Source organism: Anolis carolinensis, chromosome 3 (genome assembly GCF_035594765.1).
Source record: "Anolis carolinensis isolate JA03-04 chromosome 3, rAnoCar3.1.pri, whole genome shotgun sequence".
NCBI lineage: Eukaryota > Metazoa > Chordata > Lepidosauria > Squamata > Dactyloidae > Anolis > Anolis carolinensis.
The window spans coordinates 202,135,699-202,155,940 of record NC_085843.1 but is presented as its reverse complement, the minus strand read 5'-3'; the positions used below and the strand labels follow the sequence as shown (position 1 = coordinate 202,155,940).

The 20,242-nt window shown below is 35.9% G+C and overlaps 1 protein-coding gene across 1 annotated transcript in view; it reads left to right on the top strand.

Annotated features, from left to right (window-relative positions):
* The window catches only part of tcerg1l (transcription elongation regulator 1 like), a 207,090-nt gene that overhangs the window by 112,604 nt on the left and 74,244 nt on the right, over window positions 1-20,242 (top strand). Inside the window, 1 exon segment of the mRNA XM_003218553.4 lies at window positions 10,477-10,602. Coding sequence (XP_003218601.1) covers window positions 10,477-10,602 — 126 coding nt within the window.

Sequence of the window (20,242 nt, the reverse complement as noted above, 5' to 3'; positions counted from 1 at the left end):
CATGTATTGATTTCTCAGTTCATCTTTTTGCCCTGCCGAGATGTAATACCAATACTTTCACTAATTGTCAAGCTTCAAAATAGTTCTGAAGGATAGGAGCTCCCCATCCTCCATTTTCTTCTGAGGAATAGAATGTCAGATTTGAAATTATTTTTGGCTCCTAATACTCAGGTTTTGATTGAAGTATCCTATTTCTTTATTATTTAATTTGGAATATTGTACAGTAAGACTTGAAAAAGGAATAGAATCTTAGGGAGAAACATCATCTTTATTATCTTAATTCTATGTGTTATTTATTCCAGTTTTGTATTTGCTTGCTGACTTGTTTCCATAATTGGTTATAATTTATTTGTGTTATATTACGGTATTTAGAATTTTAGGGATATATACCTCAAGTATTTTAGTTTCTTTCTCCCCAATTTTATCCCCAGAATGATTTTATTTCTTTTAGCTCCTTTCTTGATAGGGTTTTAGGTACAATTTCTGATTGTTCAATATTCATTGCTAGACCTGATATCTTTTCAATTTTTTTATTTTATTTAATACTTCTCTTATAGATTCTCCTGGAGATCCTAATAATCCTTGGCATCATCTTCATATATATTTATTTTTTTATTTCTGTCTAACCAATTTTATACGCTTTATTTTTTTGTCATTTCTGATTAAATAGGCTAATGGTTCTATTGCCACAGCAAATAGAATTTATGGGAGATAACATTCTTGTTTTTGTGCTTCTTTCAATCTTAATGGTTCTTGAGTTAGAACCATTAACTATTATTTCTCCTTGATTCTCTTTATATAATTCATTAATTATTTCACAGTTTTTTCCCAAATTAAAGTGAGGGACATATATTTCAACCAGTCACTGGGCAATGATCACCCAGTGGACCTTTTCAGTGGCCACTGCTAGACTGTGGAATGTCCTACCAGAAGAGATTCAACAACTAAATAAGCTGTCAAAATTTAAAACAAATAAAGATGTATCTCTTCCAGCAGGCCTACCCACTCAGTTTTAAACTCTGAATTTTAAATCTACATTTAATTATTATTGGTGTTTTAATCTTTGTTCTATGTTTACATGTATGTGTTTTATGTTATATCTATGTATTTTAAATGTATCGTACCCTGAGGAGAAGTGGGTAATACATAAAATAAAAAATCACAACACCTTTGCTTTCTGATAATTCAGTGTTTACAAACTTATTAAAAATACTGTGCATAAAATTACCTTCAGGGTACGTCTATAAGGTGTAAATGAAGTAAATGAAATTTGTGTTTAGAAATGGGTCCCATTTCAAAGATATCTCATCAATGAATATGCAACTGTTCCAAAATCCAAAAAAAAAATCCAAACTTTAAAACACTTTTGGTTCAATGTATTTCAGATACAGTAGAGTCTCACTTATCCAAGCCTCGCTTATCCAAGCCTCTGGATAATCCAAGCCATTTTTGTAGTCAATGTTTTCAATATATCGTGATATTTTGGTGCTAAATTTGTAAATACAGTAATTACAACATAACATTACTGCGCATTGAACTACTTTTTCTGTCAAATTTGTTGTATAACATGAAGTTTTGGTGCTTAATTTGTAAAATCATAACCTAATTTGATGTTTAATAGGCTTTTCCTTAATCCCTCCTTATTATCCAAGATATTCGCTTATCCAAGCTTCTGCCAGCCTATTTAGCTTGAATAAGTGAGACTCTACTGTAATGGATATTTTTTATTTGGAATGCCAGGGCATTGAACCTTAGACTTTTAAACACAAAATGTGTGCTCCATCCTTAGTTAAATATAATTTCTGAACCCAAAGACACTTCATGGATAGTTATTCAACTCAAACTGTTTCTCCGGCTGAGTCATAGGTAAAGTGCTCTTTAATTCATTTTCCCAGAGTATAAATAGTAGTACTCCTCCTCACTATTAGTGTGTCCATCAGATGTGTTTAAGCTTAAGTAAAGGGCACCTATAGTAAGCTGTTGGGAAAGGGAAGGGTTCAATAAACTTCAGATTGTGCCATGTCCTCTTCAGTGTTAATTATTCAGCCTCTGCTTGATTTGGGGGGGGGGGGCATATTTGTCAGGCAGGAGCTGGGAAAACTCATTACATATTTAGTATAAAACAATGGAGGAGGAGGGGATGATTCTTAAAAGCCTATGAAATCATTAAGCAATCTGGTTTGAAATTCAACAATATGAAATGGCAAGGAGAAGAATCACAACAAAATTTGCATGATGTTTAAATAATAATAATAATGTTTTAAAAATACACTCTGATAGCTTAGTTTATAGTTAGGATTTTTATGGATTATGCTTAGATATTTATTCAGCCCTCTGGGTTGCATTCACTTAATTCTGAATGCTTCTGTTACATTATGACATTAAGGCAAATCCTTAGTGCTTATTTAGCATTTTAATTTCAAAGCAATCTATTGTAGAAATTGCTTTTTTATATTCTTGTAACTATAAAGTGAACAAATATTTGTTCCTTAAAGGTTATTATTGCTTTAAATCAAGCAGGCATATTGGATTAGTATTAGGTACATTTAAATCAAGCCATTGTGTATTATCCATACATAGGAAATTTAAATATATATTCAAATTTGCTGTGGATATAGCCGGGAGTGATAGTTTATGTGAATATAGCCAACTGAAGGAAATACCCATTTTTAAAAATGTATCATGCACAAAGTATCTCTGAACCTGTAAAATCTTTCAAAGTTATATTGGGCATTTCCCAATATAACTTTGAAAGATTTTACAGGTTGAGCATCTCTTATCCAGAATTCCAAACTCTAAAATACTCCAAATTTCAAAATTGTCCATATGAGTGGCTGAAACAGTGACCTTTTTTAATTGTTCATTGTACACAAATGTTGTTCCATGCACAACATTATTTTAAAAGAACATTGTATACAATTACCTTCAGGCTATGCATATAAAGTGTATATGAAGCATAAATGAATGTCATGATATATTCCAAAATACAGTATATAAAATCTGAAATTGAAAACACTTCTAGTCCCAAGCTTTTCAGATAAAGGATAGTCAACCTGTATAATGTTTCCATATGCATAAAAGGGAAACATAAAAATCACGTGTGCATCTGTTGCTTTAGTGGAATTTGTATCAGCCTGTTCATGACATCAGTGAGAGATGTCTTTATCTACTTCTGAAAAAAAGGAGTAGACATTATATGTTTAACCTCAATGTGAATCTCAAAGTTTGTATCTCCCAAAGCCTTGTGGAGTGCAGGTGAAAAATATTGTTGTACATATCTTTACTGGTTTACTGAATACCACATTCCCCAAAATGTACTAATGACAGTCTTTCTCTTAATTACAACTTCAAGTTCAAACTCCATGCAAAACAAAAATGATTGCATGTTGAAGTGAAGATCTTTACCACATTGACCTATGTGTGCGTGCATGTGGGCAAATATTTTTTTTTCCATTTTGAGTTTGTTCTTGGAGTCAAAATGGATTAAGTGAATGTAACTTTTAAAGAATATACAGTTGATCCTTTGTATCCACTGGGGTTTGGCTCTAGGATTCTCTATGGATCCCAAATCCATGGATGCTCCCTTATATATATGGTATAGTAAAATGGTGCCTTTTATTTAAAATGATAAAATAAAGGTTCACTTGGGAGGGGGTTTAGAATATTTGGTTGAAAAATAACAATTCCATTGACCAGATGCTAGATGAAGTAGTAGTAACTTCAAACCAGAGTCAAATATTTGGAATCCTGTTGATGAGAAATGTGCATGTAATGTGGATATTGCAACACAATCTGCTCTTTTAAATTCATTCTACAAGCATGTATCAAAGGACAGGCCTGTCCTCCCCCCAACTGTTTAGTGGGTGATGTGGGTAAAACAAATCTGCAAATCAAGTAACAGCTGTTGGAGGTAAAGAGAAGCTGGAGATGGGTGGAGCCAAAGTGACAGTTGGAGCTAGGCAGCCAAAAAATTCTTTGTCAGTTGGGGGTTGGGGTTTAAAATGTGAAAATAGAAATATAGTTTTTAAAAGGAAGCCTCTTTGAGGAATATAGTTAAAGCCTTCAGAAAAGGATGGTCTGAGGATTATATTGTGGCTCTATAGTCTAGAGCAGTGATTCCCAAAGTGGGCGCTACCGCCCCCTGGTGAGCGCGGTGATAGCCATAGGTACATATATCTTTCTGTTTAATTGCTATTAAAATTAAAAAAAATAATTTCCAGGGCGCTCAGTAATATTTTTTTCTGGAAAGGGGGCAGTAGGCCAAATAAGTTTGGGAACCACTGGTCTAGAGTGTTGGTGTTAAATCCCATGAGAAGTGGATTTATAAGTTTAAATTGTCCTGTTTATGTTTTCTTTTTGAAGAAACATATTTCCACAGAAACCAAGTTATAAAACCATCATTTGAAGAGAAAAGCCTAAGACTTTAATGAAACCAATACGCATATTAACTGTTCAAATACAAATAAACATTAACTTCTTGTTTTCCTCACGTAAAGTGTCTCATGTGTCTCTCTCAATATCCTAACACAGAAAAGGCTCCTGAGTATACAATTGGTGGCAGCATTAGTAGAGGTAGTGAGTACAAATCCTCAATATTTTGGTGGCAGCTGAAACAAAAGCCTTTGCAAGTTTGGCAGCTTTGAAAAATCCTCTCTATTATATATTTTTGAAACCCAAATCCTCTATAGTGAGCAACTGAAACAAGTGCCAGTGAGTGCCTGAAGATTTGGGAAATGGTGAGAGGCTAAAACAGGATATGCTTACAATTAGTGTTTGACATATAGTAATATCAAGATTTGCCTTTAAGAAGTTTTGACTGTTTTGAAACCCTGGTTGGTTGAATCTGTGAATGCAGACCTCTTGGATAAACAAGGCTAATTGTACAGAGTTATGTTTTAGTATATTGGATTTCTGCCTTGTATTAAATCAAATTGATGGAGAAGTTAGCTTCAGTGTTAAACTGTTATATTTCCTTTTACAGTTGCAATTAAAATTGCAGTTTAAGAGCCAATTAATACTTAATCATTTCTAAAAGCTCATGCTGTTTTTGGAATATGAAAAAGCACAGGAACCAGTTTGAAAGAACCAGACTGGAAATGGGGGAACTGTTTCTCACATGAATGGCAACCTTGCACCCAGCTGTGAAAGGGTGGAATTACATATTATGTTAAATACATGTTAGGTAGATCTATCTCTGTGGTAATGATGGGGCACTCATTCTAATTCAATCATTCAACTTGTTTCAATGAGCAGCTGATTAAATAAGAACTCTTATTTTTTCAATCAATGTTTCAGCCTGTATAGCATGAAGAGCACTGTGTTTCTGTATTACTGATGCTACTATATTGGTGATAAACAATGTGTAGGCATAGGACCATGTACAGTTTATATGACTTGTTTTTTTAAACCCTCCACCAATCCAGAATCACCAGAATAGGCTTTTGGTAGACAGAAAAGGATACATTAGTTCTCCTCAAACTCTTTAAAACTGGTAATTCATCCTGTAAATGGGTTTTCATAGGGTCCCCAAAAACCAAATACCAGTTTTTAAAACCAGAGATCACTCAAGGCTACACAATTATAGCACCATAACTCGTTTTAACTGCCATGACAACATCCTATGAAATCCTGACGTTTGTAGTTTTGAGAATGTGCTTAGGATTTTGAGAGCCAGTGTGATATAGTGATTTGAGTGTTGGACTACACATTTGGAAACTAGGGTTTGAATCCCTACTCAGCCATGGAAACTATCTGGGTGCCCTTGGGCAAATTTAATTTTCTCAGCTCCAAGGGAATGCAAAACTAAATCCTTTTTGAACAAATCTTACCAAGAACATCCAGTGATAGGTTTGCCTTAAGGATCACCATAAGTCAGAATTGACTTTGAAAGCACACTACAACTCTAACAAAAGTGGAATTCCCAACTAGTGAGTTCTAATGCCTCTGTAAACTGCAAAGCCTAGTATTCCATAGGATGAAATTATGGCAGTTCAAGAATGGAATAATCACATTCCTTCATTTCGAAAAGGCCTCAAAAATAGACAATGTTGGTCAATGAATCTTTCTGTTTCTATTGTTTCTTTGTTAGTTTGTGTGTATATGTTAGGTGGAGAAGAATGTTGGGTTTCAGTGCAATTGCAGTAGGGTCTCAAGGAAGCAAATGGATCAGTGAACTTGTCTTACTTGTCCCTTCTTATGCTAGAGGACACTATCATACTTTTGGCAAGTAGGCAGTTCCTTGACCTTATATCAGTGAAGCAGACTTATACAGCCTGTTTATTTTCTTTTCTAATGATTTTCTTGCTCTTGTACCAAAGAGAACAAATTTAATTTTGAGAACCTTTGGCTTAGGTCATATGATGGCAGTAATTTCAGTCTGGAGAAAAAGAGAAGTCAAGGGATGAACATGAACTTGTCATTTAGGCTTATTTGTAATATTTTTGGAGATTATTGTAGTACTTTCTTTTATTTTTTGCAATACCACATGAAAATAAAGTTTCATTGTTAATACCAACAATGACACAATTCTGCATGAATAAGAGGCTCAGTAATTTGCTGGAAGATCTCAAGACTGTTTATAATATCAGTATTGGTTTCTTCCAAATACATGTATTCTTCAGAATGTATGTTGTACAAACAAGTAAGTAGTATGAATTAATGACTTATGAAGCATACACAGATTTACAAAATCTTACAGAAGAGTCTATCAAACAAATTGTTTGATCATATGAGTTGTCAGGTTGGTTTTGATCTATTTTTTATCATTATTTAAAGAGCCACTTTGATGTATTTTCAGCCCTGGATATTTGATGAAGCAAATTATTGTAATTATTTACTATTTTTAATGTTAAAATTTCAAACTATACAAGGCAAGGCAAGCCCCAAATAATAAGTTCTCATGTTTTTTTTTATTTTCTATTTTAATTTGTATTTTATTATGGATACCACTTTTTGGTGCTCTTTGGTAGAAAGCAAAGCACAAATCTGACATACATATGGTTGTGAAGTCTGTCTCTGATGTAACTGTTACATGCCTTCAGATTAACTTCAGCATTGGAAACTATGTCATAGCATTTTCTTTTCAAGATTTACTCAGAGGTTAGTTTTTGCCCTCCTCTTTGGCTGAGAGAGCCTGACTTACCCAAGATTCAAACCTGTTCTCCCAGGATCCTAGTCCAACACTCAACCACTACACCACATTGGTTCCCTGGACCATGCCTCTTGTTGCTGCTAGCTACCATTAAATTGACTTTGATTTATGGCAACCCTATGAATAATAAACCTACAAGTCACCCTGTCATCAACAACCCTGCTCAGGTCTTGGAGACTCACCATCCTGGCATCCTTGGTTGAGTTTATCCATCCTCTTTTCCAGGGCCCCTTCTACACTGCCATATAAAATCCAGATTAACTGCTTTGAACTGCATTGTATGACAGTTTAGACTTATATAATCAATTTCAAAGCAGATAATATGGATTATCTACTTTGATAATCTGGAAAAATGGCAGAAGGGGCTCTACTGCCTTCTACCCATCCTTAGCCCTCCCTCTCTCTACTCATTTCCTATTTTCTATAACAGTTATTAGAATGTGTTGTCGAAGGCTTTCATGGCTGGGATCACAGGGTTGTTGTATGTTTTCTGGGCTGTATGGCCATGTTCCAGAAGTATTTTCTCCTGACGTTTCGCCCACATCTATGGCAGGCATCCTCAGAGGGAGTGAGGCATCCTCACTACCTCTGAGGATGCCTGCCATACATAGAGCCAGCATGGGCCTCCCCACAAAGGCAACACTTTCCCCATGTAATGGGGAAAATATTACAGAGAGGGATTGTGTGCGGGGCAACAGATTTGCCCCGCAACTCCCTCTTTCCTCACAGAAGTCTGGTGAAGCGGGACCCTTTGCCTGGGCCTTCTGATGAGATCCATAGTGTCTTAGTGGCATGACAATGATGCATTCATGGCTGTAGCCATCCTGCCATAGCAAAACCATTATATTCACTACTAAGATTTCACATAAAATTATTATTGTAATCTCTTAAGAAATTATAGTTTGTCATAAACACTCTCTCCCACACCCATTATTTTGCACTTCTCTTACTTTTTGTCAGCAAATTGCTTTTTTAGCTATCTAAATCTTCACTGCTTTTGTGGCCTTTAGACCCCTTTTTGTTGTTGTAAAAGATAGGGTCTTTTTTTAATAATGGCAAGTTACATTGTGATGATTTATGATATTTTTCTTTTGAAAATCCTCCTTCAGCTCAAAGAGGTGTATATACAACACTGGTTTATAACATGAATTCTACTCTTGTCCTGTGAAATGTAGTGTGTGTGTATATCAATACATTAGAATGGCAACTTTAAAGATTTTAAAATGGGAAAAGCAATAAATATTGGTTAGTTGGTGCTGTCTTTTCTTTAAAAAAAGAATGCAGTTATAAAACTGGCTCATGCTTTTGAGGTGCAATGTGGAGGCAGAAGCAGTTGTCTTTCAGTTTACTTTTATTCAGAAAGGGGGGGAGAAGATTTGACATGAAGTGCTCTAATCAGACTTCTTCCCCTTCTGGAAAAAAACTATGTTATTTGTCTCATGTGGAAGCCACACACACACTTCATGTCAGATAAGCTTGCCATTTCCCACACCATCATTCTTTGCTCTTGACTATGTCATTATGTTGCTTGAAGTGAATAACAAGATGGATGCCTCTCCATTTCAAGTCTAAAATTTGATAGGAATGGCAGTTTAATATTACTTCAGCACTGACAACAAGATAGCACACTTGAGGCCAGCAAACCTCCTTAGAGCAGTGGTTCTCAACCTGTGAGTGCCCAGATGTTTTGGCCTTCAACTCCTAGAAATTCTAACAGCTGGTCAACTGGCTGGGATTTCTGGGAGTCGTAGGCCAAAACACCTGATGCCCAGAGGTTGAGAACCACTGCTCTAGAGTGATTTGGGACTCATATTTATCTTCAAGGGCCTCATCATCCCTCACCACCTGTCTCAACAACTGCTGGTGGAGACCCCTGCATCAGATAGGCTGATGGTAAAGAGATAAATCCTGACTTGATTTGTCCTTATATGGGAAACAGAAAAGCCTTTTAAAAATGTCTTGATAGGAGCTGCAACAAAACACATGGCCTCCTAAAGAAAAATTGTCAATCTTTGCTTGTGAAAAATGTGATTAACCATTGCCATGTTGGACAAACTACTAAAAGTGTTAGCACTGTGAGGGTTGTTTGTGTCTTTGTGACTGGTCACGCTGCCCTGTGCCTGCTGTGAATGTGTATGTGCTTGGCTTCAAAAGAGAAACAGGAGTTTATACAAGTTACATTTTACGCAAAGACAACAGAAAATGACTACAGAAAAGAAATGGCAAGTCAGCTGGAGCATAATTGCAATGAAGCCTTATAGTGTGCTGACAATCAGTTTCATGTGAAATCCCTGAAACAGGATGCTTTTTTCATACCCCTGCCTAATGGTTGGGCCAACCTTATTCTTGAAACTGGGATCAAGCTTTTTTCCTTCTCTTACTTTCTCCTGTGAAAAGAGAAATAACAACTGTTTAATTTCTTCATGGGGATCTTCTAAAGAAAGAGCAACAATTTTACCCCTAATAGCAAAGGATAACGTCTAAATTAAACACACTACTAACATCAGCCTCATTACATGAAACATTTCTACTCCAGTACCAGCTGCTAGCATCAAAGTCTGCTTGAACTCATCTTCAGAAGACAGCAGTGCATTGGTGCATGTTATTAGAAACAGGCAAAGACCCATGAAATTCATTCCACTTTACATCACTTCCTTTCCTCCCCTTTCCCAAAACTGTCTTGTACATTTTGCAAGAAGAAAAGATTCAGAAGCATATTTGTCCCATTCACAGGACACCAAGTTGCTTGTTCTGAGAATTGGGAGGGTTTTCTTTAACAAAAAGTCAATCTAGAACTAATGCTTGGATTGACACCATAATATGGGATGGAGTAACCTATCCTTTCTTGCTTTAGTCCAATTCCACCTCCACCACCATCCTAGTGGCTGCTTCTTGCTCTTAGGAAGAAAGATACTAATGACAGAAACCAAAAAAGGCAGGTGCCAGTTATGTGTTTCATGCCTCATTTGTGGATGGATTGTACCCAAAACCAATAGCTGGACATTGCTTTAACAAACGGATATTCTTCTTACTCCCCATATGTAGCATCCTAGGGTACCATTATTCTAATTACAACACAGTGCATTCACTTGCTTGAATCGGGTGACTTCAAAAGGGGGAAAGGATGTAATTCAAAGGGAAAGCAAAAAAGGACACAAAATGAATCCATGTAAATAATTAGGTAGAAAACTAATAATTTGCCAAGAAAAACTGTATACTAACATCAACAGACAACATCCAAAGCTTCTTAAAATAAGCTTGCTCCTGAGACCCTTGCATTTTTATATTGTGAGGTCATTAACACATTTATTATAATTGGTATGCAGGTGCTGCTTCTCGAAGGGAAACCCGGATGACTCCTCTGATGCCAACCCAGGTCACCAGGGTAGCAGCTATCTCTTCACCAGCTGTGACATTCATGGCAACCAATTTGGTGGATCAGACATTAACAGGTGTGTTTATGTTTCACTATACTGATTATACTGCTAAAGCATATGTTCCATATTTGCATACTTTTCAATCAAATCAAGCTTTCCACATGGCACAGTAATGGGAGAAAAGACATTTTATTTGAAGTATTTTGAGATTCTACTAAATTTGAATCAGAATATAGACAAATCAAGTACTAGTGGAAGACAAATCCTAATCCAGCATTCTTTAATCATTCATCCAAAAGCCATGACAGCAATGTTTATTATGGCAGAATGATAGCATTTATTTCTTCTTTTCCAGTCACTTAAGAGTTAAAATAGTATTAGAGTTAAGAATCTGTGCCCCATCTTGTTGACAAAGAGATTTTTGTGCTTTCATGGTTCTTTCACTACTATATATACAATTGTAAATATTGCCCTCATGCATATGTTGAGAGCATATTGAAAATTACATATTTTCATATTCCATTAAGAAGGGAAGACACTAATGCTGCCATCTTTGACCACCACTACCACCACCATTTCCCCACAAAAGCACTAAAAAAAATCAGAGGTGGGGCTGTGGCAGAGATATTAGAGCAATGGTTCTCAACCTGTTGGTCCCCAGGTGATTTGGCCTACAATTCCCAGAAATCCCAGCCAGTTTACCAACTGTTAGGATTTCTGGAAATTGAAAGCCAAAACATCTGGGAACCCACAGGTTGAGAACCAGTGTATTAGAGAGATTGGTGATTCTTTTACGTTCCATGCAGTCATGCTGGCCACATGATCTAGAAGGTGTCTACAGATAACACCGGCTCTTCAACTTAGAAATGGTGATGAGCCCCAACTCCGAGTCGGACACAACTAGACTTAATTTCAAGGGAAACCTTTACCTTTACCTTTAGGATAAATAATAATAATAATAATAATAATAATAATAATAATAATAATAATAATAATCCTTTATTTCTAGACCGTCCTCTCTCCCCAGAGGGACTCAGGGCGGTTAACATACATATAAACGGCAAACATTCAGTGCTACAACTACATCACTTAATATCAAAAGTCTAAAATAATGATAACATACTCATTATAATAAAAATTCCAAATTATAAAAAAACAAATTTAAACATGACACTCAGTAAAAATATTATTGCACAGAGTGAGCATATACCTGGACCGAATTAAATGACCAAGTTGCAGAAAATGTTCAGTATTTGTTGTAGGATGAGCTAAGCTTTTTGCCTTTCACCTCTCTACTCAGAGAGGGTGATGGTTCCTTTATTGAGAATCATAGAATCATATAATCATACAATAATAGAGTTGGAAGAGACCTCATAGGCCATCTAGTCCAACCCCCCGCCAAGAAGCAGGAAATTGCATTCAAAGTACCCCCGACAGATGGCCATCCAGCCTCTGCTTAAAAGTCTCCAAAGAAGGAGCCTCCACCACAGTCCGGGGCAGAGAGTTCCACTGCCGAACAGCTCTCATGGTGATGAAGTTCTTCCTGATGTTCAGGTGGAATCTCCTTTCCTGTAGTTTAAAGCCATTGTTCCGCGTCCTAGTCTCCAGGACAGCAGCAAACAAGCTCGCTCCCTCCTCCCTATGACATCCCCTCACATATTTATACATGGCTATCATGTCTCCTCTCAGCTAAGTACTCAAATTGATCCATGAATAATTTGATCTAGTGTTTTGGACATATTTTTTTCTAGACTTATACATATATAGGGTCTTTCTTTTTTTGTCACTATGCACACATAAGCAGCCAGCTGCCATACAGATGCATTAACAAAGGAAAGCTGTCTTTGTTTCTGCACCTTCTAAATGCTTTCGTTAGGATCTTCTTGGTTTTTTTTTTTACTAAATCAACTACTACATCTTCAGTACTAACCTGGGGCCAAATTAGATGTAGAGTTGGTAAACCATTGCATAAAACTAGCAGTGCTAGGGTTTTAGGTTTGGGGTTTTTGTTTGTTTGTTTGTTTGGCTAAATCTTATGTTGTACTTTTAGAAATCCTGCATTACTCTGTTAAGCAGTTCCCTATTAAGTAGTGTTTCATTTTCATTTTAGCCCTACATAAAATACTATGGTCTGGAGTACTGCTTAAAACATTCAGATTTCCCAGGGAGAATTTTAAAAAAGTACCACTCTTCAATTAGTTGAGGTAATTATGATAGCAGTAAGGCTCAACATTAGATGCTCTTTCTTGCAGTAAACAGGAATGGTTTCCAGGCTTGCAACCAATTTATTCTGATCCATAAAAATGACACTCTCAAAAGAATGAAAATAAATAAATGGTTAAATAAAGTTAAGAAAATGTACCTTTTAAAGATGTATTATGTTTGTCTTCACTGGTAATGTAAGGTAGATAACATTGGTAGGTAATAATCACCAATGCAAGTTATTGACACAAGTGGAGACAAGGGAAGTGAAAACAGAAAGGTTGGTTCTACAGATGATTTTATAACCTTCATGTATAAATATAAAAAGCTTGGGTTGACCTATCCATGAGTTAATGTGAATAGTGAATCTTATCAAGAAAGGAACTATTCCCTTTTCTGAGTAGAGAGGCAAAAGTCAAGAGCTTTGTTCACCCTGAGAGAACCTAAAGAAGCACTGAATTCCTCCCCATTCTCCACTGTAGTGCTGCTTCTGGCATTTGAATGCCTGGCCAGGGAAATGATGGCTGACCCTCTAAGGTGGCACTGGTGCTTTCTCCCCTCTGAGGAATGGCCATCAACTTATCCACTGGTCCTATCAAAATCCACAAATTTGGCCCCAAAATTGGTCCTTGATTTATACATGAGGTTGACTAATACATGAATATATATGGTAAATTCATCCCCTTACTTTCTTACATAGCACAGCAATTTAAAGGGGGAAATTATTGTAATTTGTCTTCCTATCCTATTTAAATCTTCATTAAAGAAGGACTTCTTCTTTGCAAGAGCCAAACGTTTTTGTCTAGGCTGCTCTTCTTTCAGCGCTCTTTACTGAATGAATCTGAGGGTCTTTTCAGTGCTCCTCCTGCACACTAGGAAAAGTGCAGAATTTTCTTCTTACAGAGGCTCCTCTGGCATTTTCACAATGATTTAAAGAATGGTTCTTGGCATCTAGATCTTTGTACTTTTTTATTTTTGCTGCATTGTTTTTACCCCTTGCCATTGCTTGTATTTTGCACTGCCCTGATTTTTTATTGTGAATTTATATGCTATGTTTTAGATTTACCTGCACATAGCCTGGAGCAGTTTGGTTATAGGGCAACTTAAAAGTGCAAAGAAGTCAAAATAAAAATGTTATCATCAGAAATAGCATGACTTCCCATCCTGATGTGCAAGCATTTGATATATTTTCAGTTTTTCATATTTTGGAATGTGACCTATATTTCTCTGTCAAAGGAATCAGCACCTCGTTTTGAAATGGGGAAGAGGATAGTGTTTCTACCCTAGAAAGCAGGATAAGTTTACAATTTTTTTTTCACATTGGTTCCATCTTCTAATTTCATGCCAACATACCCATCACTTTTGCTGGGGCTTAAGGCTGTGATCCTATTTGTATTTTGAAGCATGGATCACTGAACACAGTAGGACTGTCTTCCAAGCAAACATGCTTAGGACTGAATTGTGATTCTGTTGCACACTCAACATAAAGGTTATTTGGATGCATACATCCCAATAATTTTGTCCTAATTTATTTGGTCATATATTCCACTAACATCAATAGATTTATTTTTCCAGATGAGCAAATTCTGGTTCAGGGTGTTAAGTCTCAAAACTGCTTCAACAGAACTAGCAGAATAAAGGGTTTCATGGGCCTTCAATATGGAACATATACTGGCCTCATTTGTCTAGTCACATTTATGAAAATGATTTATGTATAACAGCTGCTGGCAACACCTTGTAGTTTATTGTTTAAGACAAAGCAAGGACAGAAGAGTGTTTGGAATCAAAATACCAGTGTCAGAAGAAGAATGAAGATGGCTAGGCTTAATTCAGATTTAAATCTCCTATAAGCAAGATTAGATAGCTAAACCTAAATGAATGACAGGTGAGCTGCTTTTTTCTCCTGGATTCCTCAATTTAAAAAATGCCAAAACTATGAAGAATGGACGAGAATATATCTGGTCCATTTATTGCTGTAAGTTTTGCAATTTTTGTTACCAAAAGCTAGGTCCTGGAAACTTTGAATCCTTAACTTGTTGAGTTTCATTTATCCACTAAATAAGAATGCTGATGACACAATAGCAGTAAGCTTATACTGAAATCTGTTTCAGGGAAGGCAGTCATATACAAAAGAAATGATAATTCCATATGTAGGTTCTTTATGGGACATCCAGAGCTATAATCTGTAGCTTTTTCTACCTTAAGTGTGTGTTTTATCTTATTTCCACTTTGATATTCACAAAGTTTTGTATTAAGAGGTGCATTTATATATATATATATATATATATATATATATATATATATATATATATGGTATTTTATCTCACTGATTTAAAAAACAAACATATTTTTGTGGTTTTAACACTTAATTACATAGATGTTGTCCACACTGACAATCTGGGACTTTTGAATTTATATGTACAGGAGTATTTGAGTGTGACTTTATTGCTGTTTTTAACAGTATTTGTGTGGTTTTATTTTATCTGGTATATACAAAAGTAGCTTCTGTAGAGAGGTGATATAAAGGCATGAAATAATAAGTAATTTCTTTCAGAATAGGCATTCTAAAACATGCTTAAATTTATTATTATTTTTTCAAAGCTTAAGCATATTCTAGAATATTTGGGAAGCATGAACTCCAATTGATAACTCAGTTCTTATTCCAAATCTATTCCAGGTGGTGCAGATTATGTAAATTAGCTAAAGCTGGTTATTCTAAAAAAAAGTTATTTTTATTGTAGTTTGTCCTCAAATCTGCAGATGATCCAAGTTCCTTGAGCATCCCTACATTTAGCTTCCTTCCCTTATTAAAGAACTGCAGCTGTTTCTGTCAAATGTCTTAGCATTTCAGTTGAAAAAATGCATTGAGAAAGGTTTTTAAAACTTAATTAACATATAACCTGATTCTATTTACATAGTCTCCAGCTACACCTATTTAGTGTGGCTTTTACCTGTCTTTATGTATTTCCTTCATCTTTTCCTGAAGATTGTTTGACCATTGAATCCTTAGTTATAAAATTGATTTTCCCACCTAGAATAAGTTTACTGAATCAACAAAACTTACATTGTGACATAACAAAATTCCAAAGCATTCAATGGATCAGGTCTTTCTCGGGCTAACTATTGGACTTCTGTCTAAATGCTGACAAAGTTGGGTTTCTTTGGTGAAATTAATATCATAAAATTCTCAGTGTGTATGAAATGCTCAGAAGATTTAAGTGTGCTTAACATTTGATAACAAGTAAATGTATAACAATTACAGGAAATTGTACTATACATTATATTGTGACCCTGAGGCCAGAACCTGTCAAACATCTTACCTGATAAACCGCTCTGGGATATTTTTGGTTAAAAAATAGATTATAATTATATGAAATTAATAAATACAGTGGGCCCTTGGTAGCCACTGGGGTTTGATTCAGTGATACCAAGGCTCATGGATGCCCAAGTCCCATTATATATCATGGCATAGTTAAATGACATTCCTTATATAAAATGGCAAAATTCAGATTTGCATTTTGGCTTTAAAATATTCTCAAATTAGATAGTTGATTTGTAGATACTGAATCAGTGGCTATCAAGGACCACTGTAAATTGAAATCTGAAGAGTTTTGATGATGTTGGAAGATGTTATGGAAGTGTTTTCCTGTGCGGATCTTTGCTGCGAGGGCAACACTTCCCAAATGTGATAGGAGAAGCATCGCTGCAAAAGAGCTACCCTTTGCTTGGCCTTTGTGATAAAATCACTAGAAACCCTGATCTTAGGATTACATATTCACTCCCCTTGTCATACACAAGCTTTAGTTCTTACAACAGGCTTGGACAATATGTGCCCTTCATCTTACTCGACTACAGTTTCTAATATTAACCCTCTTGGCTTTGTTAGAAAGCCTGATGGGAATTGTAGTTCAGCAACCTTCAGAGGGCCACAGCTTTCCCCATTCCTTTGTTAAAGGGGGAAAAGTGAAGCAGTCAGCCCTGTGTGCACTTCTCTAAGCTTAGGTGTTATTCTTTGTGTATAAGGTTTGCATTACATCCCAACAGAACCAGCTGAGCAAATGCCTCCCCTATTTTACCAAAGTGAAGATGGAAAACTACAACTAAAAATGTATAATGCAGTCTCAATAGCATTGTGATGCCATGCAGAAATCCTTGAATGGATATATGGGCATCCCTAGTTTCACTGTATGTGGCATCTCTTCAAAAGTAGTCTCTTTTGATTTATTGTTTGTAATCTGTATATCATTGTCTCTTGCACACATGAATGCACCTTGCATTCTGTCATTAATCACACTGTGTTGTCATTTTTGTAAAAAAAAATCAGAGACATCTTTAGAAATAGTTGGAAATGATTTCTTGTAATCCTGCCATTTGATCCAAATTTTATTTAAATGAAGCCAGTGCCTTTCTAAGAAGTTGACTAAGAGTGTTCATTCTTAATGAAACCTATATTTACTTGGAAGTTTTACTTTATTACCCTCTGGCCCTAATATATCTTCCTTAAGATCCTTGGTGATGTCTGTTGATATAAACCTTTTTTTTTCAATGTCCCAATCCGACATACAGATGGGCATATTTCTAAAACTCAGTTCTCAGTGGTTTAGTGCCACATGCCTGTGGCTGGTAGATGCTGGAGATGTTCTCCTCCCATTCACTAAGATTATAAACCTAAGAGCAGGAGCTGTCAAATTAAGAATTCATAACCCGTTCCAAAAGACTTTATGGTTGAATAATGAGGTATAATGACATACAAATGCAGAGATTATGGTGGCACAAGAAGAAGGTCCCTCTCCTCCTTTTTCGACTTGGAACACAACTACATCAAAGACACCAGGGACAAGGAAAAATGAAAGATGGAGAACGCTGTCCCATTTAATAAGTACCAGCATAGGTATTGTGTAGGGCTCTGTTAGATTATGGCTTTGAGAGAACAGAATTTGAATCTCATCTCAGTCACATGAAAAGTTGCAACATCTCAACCTAAGAGAAAAGTAAAGGAACATCTCCTCAGAACAAATCCTGCTAAGAAAACCCTATGATGGGATTGCTATAAATTGGACTAAACATAAATGTACCTAACAACATCAACAACATGGTGGTTTTGTTAGGCAGCTAAGGAGTAATTAGAGAAAAAGTTAGAGGTAGTATCATAAGTTTGCCCAGACCACCAAGGATGGGACACAGAGAGAGAGAGAGAGACAACAGATAGACAGACAGTGGGAGAAAATGTTCTCAGTTGGTTAAGGCCCAATGCAATGGCTTAGAAGGCACTTGGGGTTTTTTAACTTTATTTTTAATCAGAAGGATCAAGAAAAGTAAAATTGGGTTCAGAACCAGAACTGATATGCAAGATGGTCTGTTTGTTTAGATGGGAACCATAGCTATTTTTTCAGAGTCAGATTCGGAATTAAATCTGAGGAGGATTCTCATTCTGAATTATGGCAAGGTTTTCTCTAACAACACCAGTAAAAATATGGTATAGGGATTAATAAAGAAAATGGCTTCGCAGCAATTATTCACAAAAAGGCTCCAGCCAAAGTAAACGGATACAGTAAAAACAGATGATATAAGCCTTGAATCAGAGTGAGCTTCTTGTCAAGAGATTTTTGTTGTTGAATAAGAATTTTTAAAGACCTTATAAATATAAAAGATGGTGAAGTTGAAAGGCGAAATCATTTGCATGAGTAGAAAGAAACTGTTTTTTTCCAGACCAGTGTGTCAGCATTGTAAGTAGAAATTCATTTCTCAGCAGCAATAAGCTGTGAAAGTTTGAAAAGAAATATTTATTTTATACAGTTTCCCTTACTACTTCTCCTCAAACACTGAATTCAATGAGACATAAATCTAGGATTTGGAATGCCACATGGATTACTATCTTTTCTTTTGCTCCAAAGAAATAATATATACTTTTGGAATACTTTTTCCATTTTTCCCCTGGAACACAGTGATCTTATACTTTTGATTGGTGAAGATTAAAGTTGTTTTGAAGCATTCATTAATTGCAGCCTTTCAAACACAAACCTAAAATCCTTAAATCTTTTTAAAGGATTTGGCAAAAGAAAAATGTACATCTTTGAAAAATACACATTTGGTCTATCTTCTTCCTTGTCTCTTAAGAACTCTTAATTCCCACCCTCCTTGTCACACTTATTTCCTAATTTATTCAAGATTTTTGCTCAATAAGGGGTGTTGTGCACATATTTATGTGTGCATAATGCACAGATCCAAATGAATATAAGGCAGATTTTGAGCAATCCTCCCCATTTGGACTTGTTACTCTGCCAGTTGCTCTTGGCAAAGCTGAAATCCTTTCCCTGTGCTGTAATCCAAGCAGTTGTGATGTCAGCATATTAAATCAGTCATGTTAACAAGAGGAATGCCAGCCCAACATTCAACAAAAATGCCTTCTAATTTTAATTGTCCTTGAATTCTAATTAAAATCTTAAATCACCTTTGTTTCCTCATGAATGTCTGACAACATCAAGATATGTCAATCCTTGTGTAGTTAAAAGTTTTTTGCAGTGGTGTGCTTGAGCAACATACGTTAGACAATGTACCCCTTACAACCAAGTGATTTTCAGCTCTATTTTCTGTGAAAACCAGGATTGTGTGCATACATAAACACATACAATTTCCCTTTAATTATTCTCAGCTTCATAGGTAGATCATTTCCTTTTAAAAGCATTGTGCTTAGGCTTTTGGGGAAGGTTTGTTTCTGTTATGGTAATTTAATAGTGATACCTTAAGTTAAGAGTTTAATTATTTCTGTGATGAACAGTTAACTCGGATTGCTCTTAACTCAAAGCAAATGTTCCCATTGAGATGCTGATAATCTATTCCGGTTCCCATAACCTCCCCCCTCCTTATTTTTTTTACATGTTTCTAAATAAGAAAATGTACTTTATAAATAACAATGTATAAATGCACATTCACATCGAACAATAATAAAGATCAACTTTAACATGGTAGAAACATAAAGCTGTAGCAAGGAAACACAAAGTGAAGAGACAGAAGCATCATTTTCTCCATACTGTACTCATTTCAGCCTCCCTCCCTCTCTTGCTCATTCCCCCCCTCTCTCTTCATGAAGCTAAATATACCAGGAATAAAAACCACACAAAATCAACTAACCCAAAGTTTTGCAAAATGGACAGCAGTCTCCCAAAGTGGACTAGAGCACAAGGCACGGAGAATGCATCCTTGAAGCCCTAAAGCCCTGTACTCTCATGCTAGTGCTCTCTCTCATGCTAGCACTCCTTCTGGTGTTAGTTCGTAACTCAAAATGCTGCTCATGTGTCAAAGCTAAACCCAGGCTGAGCAACAGCTCTTGACTCAAAATGTTCTTAAGTTGGGGTGCTCTTAAATGGAGGTTTCACTGTATATTTATTTATTTATTTATTTATTTATTTTTCAAACTTATATGCCGCCACTCCCCTAGGGCTCGGAGCGGCTTACAAGAACCGGCTAAAATCAACAATTTAAAAAACATTTTAAAAACATCATTTAAAAAAAA